At 44.8% G+C, this 18485-nt stretch overlaps 1 protein-coding gene across 1 annotated transcript in view; it reads left to right on the top strand.

Moving 5' to 3' along the window:
- The window catches only part of KIF5C (kinesin family member 5C), a 169334-nt gene that overhangs the window by 86307 nt on the left and 64542 nt on the right, over positions 1 to 18485 (top strand). Inside the window, exons 9-11 of the mRNA XM_003359416.5 lie at positions 1023 to 1127; positions 1482 to 1630; positions 12881 to 13029. Coding sequence (XP_003359464.1) covers positions 1023 to 1127; positions 1482 to 1630; positions 12881 to 13029 — 403 coding nt within the window. The remainder of the gene's footprint in view (positions 1 to 1022; positions 1128 to 1481; positions 1631 to 12880; positions 13030 to 18485) is intronic.

The following is an 18485-nucleotide window of genomic DNA, read 5'->3' as shown; positions in this document are numbered from 1 at the left end:
AAATATGAAAGCACCTTAAACAGCGCCGAGTGAATAGACTGTGTCTGTTTGTGATCCAGCAGCTCTGTGATTTCTCCTTCTGTGAGCAAGGGACTCACATTCGATTTCCAGAGAGATGAGACTCTATCCTTTTTGGAAAAAGTCTACCCCTGCACATGCATTCATCTCCGTCACTGAGACTTTCTCCTCTATACGTAATTGAAATCCACCTTTGTGCAGTTTAACATCTTTTCCCCACTTTTCTTTCTTCAGGGAGCAGCTGCTCCCCCTGTGTCATTTTGCCCAGTCAGCAGGGCTATGAATCATGTTGAGTTCCCTTTTTTCTAGCATCTGTGGACTGCTGTCTACCCAGAGCAGATGCTGTAAATACGAAATTACCAGTAATAACACAGCCAAGGAGGAACAGTGTGTGGTCCCTCTAACTGTGGAGGAAAAAAAGACTATTCCCTATGTAATATATACTGTCTTGACTTTCCATGTTGAGTGTTTTTCCTTCTGGATGGTGGTTCCTTTTTTCCTTTCTATGGGAGTATGGCGAGAAGGAGCAGAGAGTCTGGATAATCCTCCCAACCTCCTCTTGTCTTTTTCTTGAAGTGGGAGCTTGTGATTTATACTCCGCCCATTTATTGTGGCCAGAACTGCGTTTTCTCTTAACGGCCTGCATGGAGGCTGTGGTTCAGTCTTGTAGGACTCTAGCCTTTCTGTCATGACAGCACTTTGGGAGCCTGGTTTCCCTGGATGGATGTTCCCTGGAAAGCATCTGCAGCTCTAGCACTTGAAGCATTTCAGCCATTCCCCTAAAACCTAATTGAGAGGAAAATGACAACAAGAGAGAACAAATCCCCAGTCTCAGGCACAAGGGAAGGTTTTAGCACCATGATTCTTACTTCATTTTTCCTTGCATTCCAGGAGGATTCATGTCGGCCCCAACCTCCCCGCTTGCTGTCTTGTGAGTTGGAGTTTCCTCCTCTGTGTTTTTGCTGTCCAGGGCCAGCTCACTGTTTTCCTCTTCTCTCTGGTAGGTCAGCAAAACTGGTGCCGAGGGAGCTGTTCTCGACGAAGCGAAAAATATCAATAAGTCTTTGTCTGCTCTGGGAAACGTGATCTCTGCCTTGGCAGAAGGGACAGTAAGTGGTCCTATCCCCGTCTATTAAGTGATATTATGAGAAGTTGCCTTTTGGACCCATGTACTCTCTTTGCCATATACCCTAGAGATTCATTCTGTGTCTCTTTGAAAAGGGCCGGGGTTGTCCTGGTTATGGACACCCTGCTTGCTGGGAGATCAAGCCCATTCAGATCTTTGAATGGTGACGCTAATTTCATATGACCCAGGTCCCAGAATGGGCAAGATCCAAAGACCAGGCAACAGATTCTTATTTAGCATTTCTAGCCTACTTCTCATCACTAACTTGCTTGCCTCTGTCTTTTCCTTTGAATGGGCTGTAATAGCCATTTTTTTTTTTTTTTTTTTTCCTAATTAGAAAACACACGTGCCGTACCGGGACAGCAAAATGACTCGAATTCTTCAGGACTCTCTGGGAGGGAACTGTAGAACCACCATTGTGATTTGTTGTTCTCCCTCAGTCTTCAATGAAGCTGAAACCAAGTCAACACTAATGTTTGGACAAAGGTAGGTGTGGTCGCTCATGATCTATGCTCTGAGCTGAACCTTAGGTGTTAGGAGCCAGTGGTCAGAGAGGAAACAGCCTGTTAGTAAATTGCATTTATCAGGTGATCTGTAAACTAGAGGCATCATTTATTGCGGCCACAGGAACATTTTACAATCATGGGCAGGAGAAGTTCCTGTGTAGTGCAGTGGGATCCAGCATCGCCTCAGCTGTGGCACAGGTTGTAACTGTGGTGAAGGTTCCATTTCAGGCTGGGAAACTTCCACGTACTGCAGGTGTGACCAAAAATAATAACAATAACCTATCAAAGGTATGATGCTAAAGAAACACTCAAGCTCATTATTAATGTGATTGTTGGTAATCAGTAGCGTGTTACTTTTGTTCTTCATGGATTCAGTCTAACTTTCAGGTTCACAGGATTTCAAGTGTGTTCAACTCAAGCCTGGTTACTACCAGCTACGATTGGTAATACTATTACCACCAGTAACAACTTTAGTATTTGGGATCCATTGCAAATTTGCTGATAGAACAACTGAAACTATGTGAATGAAGAGTAGTTGCATAAATATAAAAGGACGGGGGAAAGAAATCCTAATATTCACCCTGGGAGTAGGATATACAGCACATACGCTAAGGAACCATCATCTCGTCTTCCAAAATATCTGAAGATTTCCTAGATGTCTGGGAAGTATTACTAGGTAGGCAGCAGGGACAGTCAGTCATCCTACAACAACATTCACGGGTATGGGTTAGTTTATCCCTTCCTTTCATTTTTTTAATTTGGCCACGCCCATGGCATGCAGAAGTCAGTGATCAAACCTTCATCACACCTCAACGGCTGCAGTGACAATTCCAGACCTTAACCCACTGCGCCACAAGGGAACTCCAAGGAAACGCCTTCCTTTCTTGCCTAAGGCCTGACCTCCTTCATGCATGGTCCCTCAGGTTAAGGTGTTCAGCCCCATCCTCCCTGCATGGCTACCTCAGGTGCTAGAGTGCCTGGGTGCTGGGGAGTGGGGCACTCTGAGCTTGCTCAGTGCCAGTGGGCTCAGCACAGACCTGAGGTTGGGAGATGTGGATTCTACTGTCATCATTCCCTTCAAACCACCGTGTGATCTTTAGACAAGTGAGCAGTTCTCTGCGGGCTCCAGCTGCTTTGTGCCTTCCCTCTGCCTTCCTCCTGGGAGTATGTTGTGTGGTTATGCCTGAGAAATAGTGTAAGATGCCTAGAGAAAGGACAGATGGCAGTGGGCATTCTGGATGGGAGATTGTTATGGCTTGTTTAAACTGCATTAAATCCCAGTCATTTCCTGAACCCTCAGTAGAACATAGAATTACGTAGTCATGGCACCTGTGGGATGTCTAAATAAATAATAATTAAGCTGAATTGTTGTAGAACTAATATTCCTTTTAAATTGGATTTGGGTCCTTTGCTTCCTCTCAAATCATTTCCTTCATCAGCCAAATGCCTAGTCAACAGATTGCAGTAGGATAACAGCTACTTTTCCTAAGGGTCTTGGGGTATCTATAAACTAGTATCTGCTTGTGGGAAATACAGAATACGTGATGATCATTCTGCCTGCCCCATCTCTCCTGGCTTCTTCAGCTGAAGCTTTAACAGTTTCCCTGAAGACTGTTTGAGTGCATTTTTAAAGGGAACGTCTCTTTTTTAAACTGTCTCACCCACAAAGCGAAAACACTCTGAATCTCTGCAAGGCAGAGCCCTTCTGGGGCACGGGCTTTGGCTGAAGGGTGCTGCTGGTGGTGGTTTTAGGTATAAGTCTGAATGATTATGTTCTTCTGATCGCAGTGAGGCCATCAGAGCATCAGCATTATCACTAGCCCCACCCCACCCCCTTTTTTTAAAGGGCCATGTCCACAGCATATGGAAGTTCCCAGGCTAGGGGTCGAATTGGAATTGCAGCCGCCACCTACACCACAGACACAGCAATGCAGGATCCAAGCCATGTCTATGGCCTACACCACAGCTCACGGCAACGTCAGATCCTTAATCCACCGAGCGAGGTCAGGGATTAAACCCTCATCCTCATGGTATTTAGTTGGATTTGTTACCCAACTATAACAGGAACTCTTCCAGCACTTTTTTTTTTAAGGAACTAGCACATGCTGGGCGTATCAACATCTTCCTAGAAATTCTTTCAGATAGGCATCTCTCCCCTTTGTACAGGGGATGAAATTGAGGCTTAGGCTCTCAGCCATTTGGTCCTGCTCCTGAGGCCACACAGCTAGTAAATAACTAAATTTGTGGGATGTTGTAGGATGGAGGCTGTGTCATTTCACCCACAGCCTCATCCATGCAGGCTGCTTGATCGGGAACTTTGATGACCACAGGCATCTGGGGTCAGTTTCTTGGGTCTGAAGCAGACTCTGCCCCGACCTGTTCTCTCTCTTGTTTCCTTCTCCAGAGCTTCAGTCTCTGCACCAGTAGGAAGACATAAAATAATGCCTACCTCTGCTAATTGCTGGGAGGATTAAATGAGTTGCTTCAGTTTTTCCTTAGCACAAGGGCTGGCATGTAATGAGGTGTTCAGTGCTTCCAAGTTTCCCCTTTCCTCCATCTTTCAGCAGACTTGAAAAAGTCGTGGTCATGAATGCGACTTGACCGAAGGTGACATAATGGGCAGGAAACGGCTGTGATACAAGGATGAGGACTGAATGACGTAGGAGTAGAATTAAATTTCTGGAATGAATGATTAAAGAAATGCTGCTAATAATGTGGGGTTCTAGGCAATAAATAGTATTTCAATTATGTTTTCCTATGAAATAGGACATTGGTCTACAATCTTTTATCAGAGGCATCTGGACACTGGGCTCCGTGAGGACAGGGACTGGTAGTTTATCACTGGCATCACTTGCCCCAACAAGCACCCAGAATGACAAGGACACAGTCGGTGACCTATAGATAAATGTTGTCAAGTGAAGGAACAGATGAATCTAAGGATTATTATGTATTATACATTCCTTAGAACATTAGGGCGGGTGCTGAACTATGACACCGTGATGTTCATAAGTTTGGTCGGGTTTAGGTCTGGTTAATTCTCCTGCGTATAATTAGAAATGCATGAGGTTTAGTTGCCTCCATCCTTGAGTTAATGGATTCTTCAAGGGCATCTAACTTCTCTGTGGGGCCAAGGTCTGCTTTATTGTTAAATACACACATTGAACCCAATTACACAGCAGACACAAGTCTGAACAGTGGATTAGACATGGTATCTGATAGCTAATGAGATTAGGCACTTTGAACTCAGAAAAGACTGCCAGGCACCTCCCAAATTCAGTGTAACGAGTGTTCATTATGTCCTGTTGCAGGGGTAGCCGAACCTAAGAGCAGCATGAAGTTCCTTAGTTCTTGCCACAAGGTTCTTTCAAGGACATGAAGCAAGTCCGTATTTGTTGCTTGGGTCTACTGTAGTGATGCTCTGAATAAAACAATAGGAGGGCCTTTGAAGCAGTAGAAACATGACAGTGTACAGATGCCTGAGGGCAGCCTACCAAGTCAGCACTCTTAGGATTCTAGATTAGGTGCTAGAATTTACTTATTTTTATTTATTTATTTTTGTCTTTTTTGCCATTTCTTGGGCCGCTCCCACGGCATATGGAGGTTCCCAGGCTAGGGGTTGAATCGGAGCTGTAGCCACCGGCCCATGCCAGAGCCACAGCAACGCGGGATCCGAGCTGCGTCTGCAACCTACACCACAGCTCACGGCAACGCCAGATCCCTAACCCACTGAGCAAGGCCAGGGATCGGACCCGCAACCTCATGGTTCCTAGCTGGATTCGTTAACCGCTGTGCCACGGCGGGAACTCCATAGGTGCTAGAATTTAAAGGAAACATTTTACTATGTCTGTTTCTTGGTTTCATGATGGATTCTGGCTCCTCTGTTGGGTCAGGCCTGTCTCCTCTAGGCCCCTGAATGCCCAGCCATGTGCTCAGAAAGAAGGAGAGCCATTTTCTGTGTTCTTAAATAGCTTTTCATTTGGTCAAGGAGGCAACACTTGAGTTTCCAGGCAACAGAGAGTCAAAAAGCTGTGCTCTGTCAGGAAACTGAACACTTTCTGCTTTAAGGGATGGGAACTCAAATTAGAGCACTTTCATTGATTTTTCTTTTTCATCTGGCTTCCAGCATTTCATTTTTTAGTCTTTAATTACTCTTCCAAAGTACTTCTACAGCACAATTTGAGAAGGATACTTTTTAAGTTTTAGGAGTGACTCAAGTCGCCCAATTATCTTGGAAGCCTATTTAACGTACCTTGATTTGGGGTGGTAATGAGGGAAAAGGGATCCCTGAGGGGGCAGACCAATCCGTTTAGAAAAAGACTGAATCAGCACATCACTGACACCAAGAGTTTTGATTGATCCAGCATGAATAATTCAAAGTTTTATTTGTATGTTAAATGAGAAAGGAGAAGTGACAGTTTAGGAAAAGTAATACTCTTTTTTTCTTTTCCTAAGGTGCACTTTTTAAAAAAGTTGTGCCATGTCTCTCTCTCTCTCTCTCTCTTTTTTTTTCTTTTTCTTTTTATGCCTGTGAGGTACCTGGACTAGGGGTCAAATTGGAGCTGCAGCTGGGTCCCACGCCACAGCCATGGCAATGCTGGATCCTTAACCCTTAATCCTTAATGAGGCCAGGGATTGAACCTGCGTCCTCAGAGACACTGTCAGGTTTTTAACCCACTGAGCCACAACAGAACTCCAAATCGTGCCATTTCATACTCAGTTTAACAGCAGCTGGATTAGGCAGAGCCTGAGTGGTGTGCATGCAAAATTCACGTCCCCAGAGCCTGAGACAAGTTCCCGCAAGACTAGAGCAAGCGCATGGCCTAGGGAGGCTACAGATTTTTTTTTTTTTGTCTTTTTTTTTTTGCTGTTTCTTGGGCCGCTCCCATGGCATATGGAGGTTCTCAGGCTAGGGGTCGAATTGGAGCTGCAGCCACCGGCCTACGCCAGAGCCACAGCAACGCAGGATCCGAGCCGCATCTGCAGCCTACACCACAGCTCAAGGCAACGCCGGATCGTTAACCCACTGACCAAGAGACCGAACCCGCAACCTCATGGTTCCTAGTCGGATTCGTTAACCACTGCACCACGACGGGAACTCCAAGGCTACAGTTTTGACATAAAATGGAGAAAGACTCAAATCATCCTTTGTTGGAGGGATGGTGGCGAAAACACCAATAGGGTTAATTTTTGTTCTTGGAGGAAGAGATGCTGTGGATGACAGTTTAACCAGATGCCAAATCCTCATCGCAGTAGATCATTTAATGTTTCTCCAGAGACTAGAGCTTTTCAGAAGACAAAATTGAAAGCTTCTCATTCCTCTCTCCCTTTATCTTCCACTCACGAGCAGGGAAATGGCCTTACTGGGAAGTGGGAAGGTGCTTTGCGGCAGTCATGTTTCTAGGAGAAGTTTAGGTGTGTTATATGGGAACGAGGACCTGGAGCAGATGAGAATGTGTGATGGTTTTATGTGCTAACTTGGTTAGGCTGTAGTAGCCAAGAATTTAATCAAACACTAATCTAGGTGTTGCTATGAAAGTATTTTGTAGATGGGGTTAATGTCTACCATCAGTTGGCTTTAAGTAAAATATATTACCCTCCATAATATGGGTGGGCCTCCTCTAATCAAATGAAGGCCTTAAGAGCAAACACTGAAGTTTTCTGGAGAAGAAGAAATTCTGCCTCAAGACAGCAACATCGATTTCCGTGTGAGTTTCTAGCAAGCCAATTCCGGTAGGTAGGTAGGTAGGTAGGTAGGTAGGTAGATAGATAGATAGATAGATAGATAGATAGATAGATAAAAGGTATATCTATCTATACATCTACCTATCTTCTATCATCTATGTACCATCATCTATCCTCTTGGTTCTGTTTCTCTGGAGAACCCTGATTCATAGAGAAGGATGCTGAACCACCCTGTTCCACCAAATGGGAGATCTCAGTTTCTTTATCTCTCTCACACATACACCATTCACAGCGGGGCATCACACATTACGGATTTATTCCATGCACTGAAGGTGTGGGCTTGTTTAGAGCTCCTTGTTCAAATGCTAGTACTCTCTTGGAGAGGGAAAGAAGATGCTGAAAGCAAGAGGTAGGAAGATACCAAGAACAAAAATCTTTCTGGCTGTTCCAGGGGAGGCCACAGTAATTTGAAGAAGCCCCAGCAGTATGTTGTTTCTATATTGTTTGGAACAGATGTTTGCCTGGAAGTATGAGTGTGGGCAATTACTGGGGAAATAGGTAGGGTGGGATTTATCAGGATGCAGAGTGATGTGAACCAGTGGTTCTAGGACTTCTCCTGTTCAGCAAGGGTTGGGTCAATTGCCAAATTATAGAGTGTTATCACATATGGGGACTTAAGGAAGGTGGTAGAATGGACACGATTGAGAAGACCGAGCTGAGAAGTCTGGGAAGCCTGGGCATTTGTTTCTGAGCAAATGCAGTGACAGAGGAACTGGAGAGGCCATAACAGAGCACGTGAGGTCGGGGAGGCAGAGTCTTCCTCCTTCCATCTTTCAGTGAACTATATTGATAGACTCCTTTTTTGAACTTAACTGTCTTTGTGTGGGGATCTATGTGCAAGAGGTCCTGTGGCCTCTGCTGTCTGTCTGCTGGGCTTGATCTACCTTCTCCAAAGGTGGTTAACATTCATTAGCATTGAGGTCTTTTGAAAACTAGGTCCTAGTTCCCTTCCCATGGGGAGAAGACATGTATTTGGTGCAAGCCTAGATCATATATTATTTAAGTGGTGCTTAACTCTCTAAAGCAAGCTGAAACAAAGAAAAACTGCAAAACACATACCCTGGTCATTGTACCTTCAAGATTTGACTCATCTGTGCTAAGTAGGTCTTGCTGTTAAGTGGTAATATTAATTAAGGTTCTTCCCTTAACTACCTTTTGGTTAGGATTTTGCTCAGTGTGTGCTATGGTTAGAGCTGGTGGAACAGCTATAGGGGCTCTGGCAACCTACACCACAGCTGATGGCAACACCAGATCCCCAACCCCCTGAGCGAGACCAGGGATCATTTCTGCTGCCCCACAACGGAACTCCCTGTCTGCTTTTTTCTTATTGATGTATAGGGGTTATTCTGAGTAAATCCTTTGTCAGATACATGGATTGTTTATATCTTCTCCCACTTTGTAGCTTATGTTTTAACTCTTTTAATGGTAACTTTTAATAAAGAGGGGTTTTTAATTTTAATGAAATCAAATTGATCTGTTCTTTCTGTTCTATTTAGGGAACATTTAATCTTTCCTTATCCCGAGGTCTTGAAGGTGTTCTCCTGTTTTCTTCTAGAGGCTTTGTTTTAACTTTCACATTTATGCATATGATTCATCTGTAATGGAATTTTTAACGTTATTAGGAGAGTTGATAAAGCTCATGATCCGCCTCCCCAACGCCCAGCACCACATAATTTGAAAGGACCATCCTTTCTCATAGTGCTGTGTGGCCACCTTCGTTGTAAACCAAATGGCTGTATAGCTTAGTGCCTATGAGTGTCTTGTCTGGAGAAGCTATTCTGTTTCTATTCTAAAGTGGCTGGACTATTTAATCAGTTTTAATCACTGTGGCTCTATAGTAAGTGTAGATATTGCATCCTTTAGCTTTGTCTTTCAAAATGGTGCTTGCTATTCTTGGCCTTTTTAATTTCTTTTATATATCTTAGAATCAGGTTGTCAATTTTTTATATTTATTTTTTAATTAAAGTATAGTTGATTTTCAGTGTTGTGCCAATTTCTGCTGTACAGCAAAGTGTACATTTGGGTGAATGTATATGCACACCTTTTTCTTATATTATCTTCTATCATGGTCTATTCCAAGAGACTGGATATAGTTCCCTGTGCTGTACAGTAGAACCTCATTGCTTATCTGTTATAAATGTAGTAGTTTTTACCTACTAACCCCAAACTCCCAGTCCATTCCACTTCCTCCCCATAGAGAACTACAAGTCTGTTTTGTATGTCTGTGAGTCTGTTTCTGTTTTATAGGTAGGATCATTTATGCCATATTTTAGATTCCACATGTAAGTGATATCATATATTTGTCTTTCTCACTTACTTCACTTAGTATGAGAATCTGTAGTTGCATCCATGTGGCTTCAGATGGCATTATTTCATTCTTTTTTATGGCTGAGTACTAGTTGTCCGTTTCTATATACACATGCAAACCTCCTGGGGTTTTATTTCAGATTATTTTAAATCAGTAGAATGCTTTTGGGGAGAATTACTCTCTCTCCCAATCAGTGTTAGCTGTTTTCTTCTAGTCTGCCTTTAGTAGATGGAGAGGCATGATGCTCTTCCTCATCTGGCACTGAATGAAGTCCATCGAGAGCAATGGTACAAGACATGTTCCTACCATGGTTCTCAGTTCCAGATAGGAGTTGGGTTGTATATCTTCCATCTGCTTCTCTGGATTGTTTTTGTACCATCTCTGCTCTGCTCTGTATCCTGGCACGGTGACCAGTTTGGACAACTACGATGGGTTCCCTTGCCTCAGGCTTCCAGTTAGGATCCACCGATAAGGAAGGAACATGGGCAGAAAGTCAGAAGGACAGAAGAAAGTGAAGTCAGGGTATTACTTTCGTGACTCCTTCCCTGCAGGGTCACTTTAGGTTGGTTGTGTTCCTAGATTAAAGGTGGTTACAGCTTCCATTGGGCAGCACCACCTTTTTTTTTTAAGGACTTTAAATTGTATTTATTTATTTTTATTTGAAGTTGATATACCATATTGCACAAGTTATAGGCATACAGTACAGTGATTCATAATTTTTAAAGGACATATTCCGTGTATAGTATTGTTATAAAATATTAACTCTATTCCCTGTGCTGTACAATACCCTTGTAGCTTATTTATCTTATGCATAGTAGTTTGTATGCAAATTACTTCCCTTGCCTACAGCTTGCCCCTCCCGCCTCTCCTCTCCCCACTGATAACCACTGGTTTGTTCTCTAGATCTGAGTTTGGTCAGCCTTCTTATCACTCCCTTCCTCTAGGCCCCCTTCAACCTAAGTGTGATAATGGCTCCCCCATCACTAATGTGGGGTACACTTTATCCCTTGTTATTTCCCATCACCGCTTCCAACCTTTGTTAAAGTCTTCCCAATTTGAGTAGATGATTTCCGGCCAGGCCTCTGATTACAATAGAAGTGGGAGGAAAAGAATTTTCTCAACAACTTAAAAGGGCTTTGAGAATGAGGAGCAGTTATACCAGTGACAGCCTTGTTGGGTCTGCTCATCGCATAAATGCTGTAGGCCTCCCTTTCTGGTATCATTGGAAATCATCAAGAAATTCTTTATGATGAAAAAGAAGATTAGTAGCCTCAGCCTATACCCTTAAATGTCCGCAAGCATTTTAACCATAGGTTATTTTTCACTTCCCGACTTAACTAAGTTGATAATGGAATGCTGCTGGATTTGTGCTGGTATCTGAGAAATGCTCATGACACGCCTGAGGATGTCAGAAGGTGAGGTGAGAGTGTCATACTGGCGTAGTCTTTAAAGTAGCAATAAAATTGCTGCCGTTTGAAAAATGAGAGTTGAAGCACTTCTGGGGACAGCAGCCTTAAGCTACAGTAAGCGAGGGAGAATTATACTAATTCTTAAGTGGAGTCTTACATTGAAATCGTTTAACTCCCCTTTTGACAGTTGGGTTATTTAGTTGTCTGCTTTAGGAATTAATTTTTCGAATGACATCTGCAGCACTGGTGAGGACTGCTGAATTTCTTTCACTGAAATAGAAGTCATGTCCAAAATGTCATTTCATGACAACAGTAATTAACCTGAATCACACATCAGATAGTGCTGGCAAATATGACAGGACAGAACTGGTGGGAGTTTAAAATGAAAAAGTCAGTAGCAAATAAATCAGGATATCACATCTTTTTAAATGAAGGTTTAACTTCTTAATAAGTTCAGAGTACAAGGAATTCTGCCATCTTCAATTTACTTTTTAATTGGACAAGTCTGCTTGCATGTGTTCATTTCTGTGCATAAGTAGGTGTCTCCATGTATTTTGCTTTTAGTGCTGACTGGAGCCACCACTGGCTTAGCTCTCACCTCTTGCTCCCTCGAGGTACTGTCCAAACATCCCTCGTGGCATCACACTTCCCCCAGGCCATTGCCCTAAGAGGACACTCCAGCTCTTACACCACAAGTGGGAAAATGGTAGCCATTAGTCATGTTTGTTTGTCCCACACATCATTTTTTTTTTTTTTTTTTTTTTGTCTTTCTGTCTTTTTAGGGCCGCTCCCACCAGCATATGGAGGTTCCCAGCCTAGAGGGTCCCATCAGAGCTGTAGCCACCAGCCTACACCATAGCCACAGAAACATGGGATCCTTAACCCCTGAGCGAGGCTGGGATCAAAGCTGCATCCTCATGGATGCCAGTCAGGTTCGTTAATCGCTGAGCCACGACAGGAACTCCCCCCACACATCATTTTGAAAAATTGTTTTAAACTGGGAGATACAAATGCAAATCTCAGTTTCTGACTTTTCTTGAAAAATGGGGTGATCTGAGAACATTGGGCCCTCCTCTCCTGCTTGGTGACAGTTGTGTGGGTGGGTAGGGGTGTGCTCAGCAAGGAGCAATGGTTTAACCTAGCCAGCCTGAGTCGATTGTGACCCACGTGTCCTGTGACGCATGTGTTGATTATTCTAGGTACCAAATGGAAGGAAGAGAAACAATTGATGTAGGCTGTGTGTTTATTGGTACGAGAAAACCATAAGTGCTAAGGCCAGAGACCTTGTCTCATTTGTCTTGGTGTATCCCCAGTGTTTCATTGATGTGACTTGAATTGAAAGGAAACTCCTTGGGCAGATGAATCTGGCAGGGGTATGCAAAATGCTTAAAGGGGGATGCTGCATGTTTGAAAAAGGCTGTCACCATAAATTAATGCTGAGAGCATAGACTAAGGTGGTAGCTAAGGGGATAGAGATGGTGGTGGGGAAGAGAGAAAGAATGACCCCAGGAGACAAGTTGAATGAAAATACATTGGATTTAGGGACTGGCAGGAGGTAAAGGACAAAAACAAGGACAAGGTGAGTTTGGAACCTTCTGAGTAATGGTGCCATTATAATAGAAGTGGAGGGTAGTAGGTAAAAGTGCAGGATCCCTCCTGCTCCCCAAGTCCTAGTTTTCTGGCATACAAAGAAATAGAGTCTGAATTATATTCCTGATTTGATAAATGTTAGTAGCTATGCTCAGAATTTTTCCCATATGTTTTCACCCAGGGCTAAGACCATCAAAAATACAGTTTCTGTGAACCTGGAGCTGACAGCAGAAGAATGGAAGAAGAAATACGAAAAAGAGAAAGAGAAAAACAAGACTTTGAAGAATGTTATCCAGCATCTGGAGATGGAGCTGAACAGATGGAGAAATGGTAAGGAAGAAAAAGAGGATGACAGGCGTGAGTGTGTACTTTGTTTTTGCTATGACAGTTGGCATCCTGGGACATTTGGGAAAGAGGGTGTGATGGCGGAGCTTGGTTCTGCCTTGCAGATGTTTTCTTATCCCTGAGGTTGACATAGATTCTTCGTGTGGGCAAGTGACTGTTTGCCAGGTTGTCTTAATCTATTTCCAATGAGATGCACCTCTTGCCACCCCTGGAATTAACCTCTGGTAGCCACATTTGAGGTTTAGAGGGCAGAGCCCGAGACTTTGGTGCTCAGATTGCTTTTGATTAAATGAAAAATGTCATTCTCTCCTATGTGAGTTTTATAATTGATTTGGGGTTAAAAGTCACCTCCGGCCAATATTTGCATTTTCTTGCCCGACGCATCTTCATGCTCTGCTTCTTCAGAGCCGGAAATAGAAGATTCCTGAAGAAGTTCTGTCCTAAAATGGAGTCTTAAAGGCTTGTTTCATGACTCGTTTCTCTTCTTCCCTAAAATATTCTCTTTGGTTTGTTCTACTTGAGGAAAATATCTCAGAGAGCTGACATGCAGTGGTGGGTGGGTTGTGGGTGAGGCGTTGAAGAGGGGTTTCCTGATCCAAGCGCAGACGGATTATTTCAGTGGCTTTCACTTTGTGATAGAGGTTAGAGAGTGGAAGTCCTTTTTTGGGTTTTTTTTTGTGTTTTTCTTTTTTGAACTAAACCAAGGCAGGCTGATGTATAGGGGATAGTGGATAGTTGGAGGTCACTCTTCAGACCCTCTGCTGCTGGGTTTGGTACTTATTTCAGGTGCTGTGTCAGATCTCCGTCTGGGGTAAGTGTGGGAGCCTGGGGGCTGCTGTGCAGGATGGGAGGGAAACCACCTGCTCGCGGTTGCAGACTCAGCAGCAGACCATCTTGTAATTGTGTTTGCCACTGTGTTTGCCAGCAAGGGTGGGGTATCAATGAACTACTATTCAATTGAAAAACAATTACATGGCAAAGGGGATTCAAGAAAGGTTCAAGAATTGGCCTGGTAGCCTAAATAATGTGATTCTCTTGGGGACATCTTCTAGCTGCACACATGTTTTGAGAGCTTCTAGAATAATTGAATAATTCAGCACCTGTGGCTGGTGGATGATTCCTTGCCATTTGGCTGGAGTAGGAGAGTAGAGAGGGGTGCTGGGCCAGGCAGGAAGTGGCCGTGTGAAATTTTGTTCTATTTATGGGATCCTCTTGGGTCACTTCTCTCCTGGGCAACTGGAACATTCTGTAAAACCTTTTGGTAAAGGGAGGGGGGACTGGCCCCAGAAACACTGCAGTGTGGGCAACTCGCCTTGTTTTTTCTCTTTTCTTTCCTGTCCCTTGCCAAGCTTCCATCCTCCAGTTCTCCAGCCCTCTGTCAACTGTTCTCTGGGGTGTACCCACTGCTCTGTTCGCCTCCATGCTCATGCCTCACATCTCTTTGGGGCACTCTCCCCTGACCTCGGATTGTCTGCTTGACATCATCTTAATTCTTTGTCCCACTTCATCCACCTTGTAGATCTCAGAAATGTACTGTTTTCCATGCCCTGTAGGGTGAGGTCCTACCTAAGCCCTTAACTTACATAATTGGGGAAAACTAATCTATGGTTTCTGGCATGACTTTCATAAATGTATGTTAAGTAAAGGTGTGTTTAAGGCAGTGTTGGAGATCAAGGGGTGAGCTGTCAGACATGGTCTCTGCCCTCACAGAGCTTGTAGGCTGATGGGGAAGGTGGGCTCCAGCCATGACCAGGAAACATGTGATGCTTGTCTGTGCCGCATACCAAGATGGGAAAGTATAAGGCTCTGAGAGAGCCCTGAGCTTGACTCAGAAGTCTGTGAGGGTTTCTCCCAATAAGAGACGTAGGGAGTAAAATCTGAGAGAAACAGAGCAGTTAGCTGAGTAAAATAGGTGGTGAGGGTGGAAGTGGGGGTGGAATGGGAGGGCATGTTTATAAAGGCCCTGACGGGCAGGAGTTCGAAGGCCAGTGTGGAGAGCTGGGGTGGGGGAGCACCGCCTGAGGTGGGCAAGACGGGTAGGCTGGCCCATGCAGGGCTCTGTAGTCCTCGTTCAGGATTTTGATCACTATCTTGGAAGCAGTGAGAAGCCATTCAGGGATATTAAGCTGCAGATCATATACTAAGACTTGCATTTTTTAACTTTTTTTTTTTTTTTTTTTTTTTTTTTTTTTTTTATCTTTTTGCCATTTTTCTTGGGCTGCTCCCGCGGCATATGGAGGTTCCCAGGCTAGGGGTTGAATCGGAGCTGCAGCCACCGGCCTACGCCAGAGCCACAGCAACGCAGGATCTGAGCCGCATCTGCAACCTACACCACAGCTCACGGCAACACCGGATCGTCAACCCACTGAGCAAGGGCAGGGACCGAACCCGCAACCTCATGGTTCCTAGTCGGATTCATTAACCACTGCGCCATGACGGGAACTCCAAGACTTGCATTTTTGAAGGTCTTGTTTGTATTGGAGAATGGACTAGAGGGCGTGGAGAAAGGCTGGGACCCTCCGAGGATGAGATGACAGTTGTCGAATTGAGAGATAAAGCAGTGGAAAGGAGAGCAAGAACGAGGGACCAGAGAGATATTTAGGAGGTGAAATCAGGGCTTGGTGAGGAGCTGGCTGTAGGGAGAGCGAGTGTCAATTTGCCAAGTTGAATGGAGAGCAGAGCAGTTCACTGAAGCAGGAAACACTAGAAGAACTGGACTGGAGACCTAGGAGATGAGGAGGGGAGTTTGAGGTGCTCGTGGTATATCCGGGTGAAAATGCCAAATAAGAAGGTAGGTCTGAGGGTCTTGCAGCTCAGAGGAGCTGCCTGAGCTGCAGTGGGAAACGTGAGAGTCATGGATCTTAGGAGGTAATCAAAGGCATAGGTTCTGTGGAAGAGAGAATAGGGAGGAGAAGAGGGAGGGAGTCCTGAGAGACACCCCCCCATAACCCCACACACACCATCCCCATATAATCACTGAGTGATTAGAAGGGAGCACTCCTAAGCTCTCCTTCCTGAAAGCGAACATTTACGTTTTAAAGATTTTTTTTTTCCTTCTGGAAGCACAAGTTTTCCAGATGCAGCTTGGATCCCGCGTGTCTGTGGCTGTGTAGAGAATCTTCTCTAGTGGTGTACAGATTTCAGGCAGGAAGTGAGGCAAGTGGAGGCGCTGTGGAGTGGTCCTTTGACCAGGTGTGAGTGAAGGACTATTTCAAGGATGAACTGCACATCCACCTCCCCCAACCCACCCCTCACATGTTTTCTGTCCTTTCCTAGGCTGGGCAGGGTTTTTTGTTTTGTTTTGTTTTGCTTTTTTGGGCTGCACCCATGGCATACAGAAGTTCCCAGGCTAGGGGCTGAATCAGAGCTGCAACTGCCAGCCTAAAGCGCAGCCACAGCCATGCAGCATCCGAGCTGCGTCTGCAACCTACATCACAGCTCCAGGCAACACCGGATCCTTAACCCACCAAGTGAGGCCAAGGATTGAACCTCTATACTCATGGATACGAGTCGGATTCATTTCTGCTACACCAGAATGGGAACTCCTAGGCTGGGTGTTTAATCCTCCAGCATCCCTGGGGGGCAGAATAGACTTGCTTAAGGTGGCTCTGTAGGGCCCTTGATTCCTAAGTTCATTCCCTTTCTGTTCTGGCTACAGCCTGCATGCAGCGCTAGTGGTTTGTGCTTAGGCAGACGAGTGTGAAAGAAAGGGGCTGGAATTCCTTTCCCAGTGACCTGAGCATCCTGGTTCTTCACAGTCCTGAGAGCACGGCTGGGCTGTCTCAACTAGAGAGCAGGGATTTTGAAAGGTGGATTAAAGAAAAGAGGCAGTGTCCTCCACTAAAAGCCAAGTGGCAGGATATTTCCAGATTTCTTTTGAAATTTGACACTCACATTGGTTCTAAACTTGTGAGAGGCAGGCTCTGAGCTCACCTCAGTGACTCCTGCATGTGGCTATTTCCATGTTGCCATCAGATCGCAATAAAGAAGCATTGTCAGCTGTGTGCCCTCTCCTGTGGGAAAGAGATCTCCCTTGCATGGTGTTTATCATTTAAAACTTTGGCCACTCCACTCCAGCTGTGGGAGAGCAGGAGAGGGGGAGTGTAGCAAAGAAAAGCATGACACGCTTGTGCCTTTTCCTGTTTGCTGTTATCCAGAATGAGGTCGGAATATGGAGGAGGAGGAAAGGTAAAATAATATGCTGTCTCGACGGCTAATCAGGTCCAGGCAGATACTGTAAGTAAGTGAAGGGAGGTACATCTGATATATTTCGCCACAGGAGAGAGCATTCCCTGCTCAAAGTCGTTCAAAAGCCGTGAAATACTATCCTATTACATGCCTGTAGGCTGGTCCCCACTCCCCAGACCTGTCCTCGTAGCTTAATGGGCTACTTCAGAATGCAAGCCTGGCCGTTTTCTCCTCTGGGTGTAGTAGATTCTCACTGATTCTCAGGATATGGCCTGTGACTCGTCACGCACATAATGCACCGAGCCTTAATTCATTCCTGCCACAACCATGCAGGTACGTGCATGGGGCTTTCAGGGTGGGGTGGGGGGCATGCTTTGTTTTTATAAAGCAGGAGTGAGGAGAACTAACCACTCTCCTGGCTTCATTCCCCACTGAGCCAGTGTGGGTCCTGCCGGCTTAAACAAAAAGAGAAAACAGGGAACAATATTCATTATCTTGAAATAACCTATAATGGAAAAGAATCTGAAAGAGTATATATGTATAACTGAATCACTTTACTGTACACCTGAAACTAACACAACATTGTAAATCAGCTATCCTTTGATTGAACAAAAAAATCCTGGGGAGTTTCCATTGTGGCTCAGTAGTAACAAACCCAACCAGTATCCATGAGGATGCTGATTTGATCCCTGGCCTCGCACAGTGGGTTAAAGATCAGGCTTTGCCATGAGCTGTGGTGTAGGTTGCAGATGCAGCTCAGATCCTGTTGTGGCTCTGGCATAGGCCAGCAGCTGTAGTTCCGATTTGATCCTTAGCCTGGGAACTTCCATATGCGGCACCAGTGGCCCTAAAAAAAAAAAAAAAAAAAAAAGCCTGTGAATGACTCACAGAATGGAAAGAACAGCCAAGGAATCGGGTTTATAAGGGGCCACACCTGGAGTGAATCCCCTCTGAATGTCTTTTTATCCTTGCCTTGTATGCTGGAGACCCAGCAGCCCTGGAAAGATGGGGGTATTGCAAGGGGTGTGTGTTTGTCTGGGGAAGGACAGGCCCCCCTGATGTGTTGTCTGACCAAGACTGCACGCACCGGAAGGGTTAATTCCTCCCGCGACAGTGCTGTTGTGAGAACAGGTGTTGAGTGGCTGAAAAAACAACACAATTCCACACAATCTACTAGTGACATCTTGTGGGCTGAAATCAACGGGCAGTGTTTCTTTGAATCTGGAGGCTCTTGTTGGCAACTTTAGCCTCAT

Source organism: Sus scrofa, chromosome 15 (genome assembly GCF_054392235.1).
Source record: "Sus scrofa isolate SSC_HxYL_T2T_F1_AM1 chromosome 15, Sscrofa_HxYL_maternal_Yorkshire_Landrace_v2.0, whole genome shotgun sequence".
Taxonomy (NCBI): Eukaryota; Metazoa; Chordata; class Mammalia; order Artiodactyla; family Suidae; genus Sus; species Sus scrofa.
The sequence above is the reverse complement of the archived record's forward strand: the minus strand, read 5'-3'. Positions and strand labels throughout refer to the sequence as shown.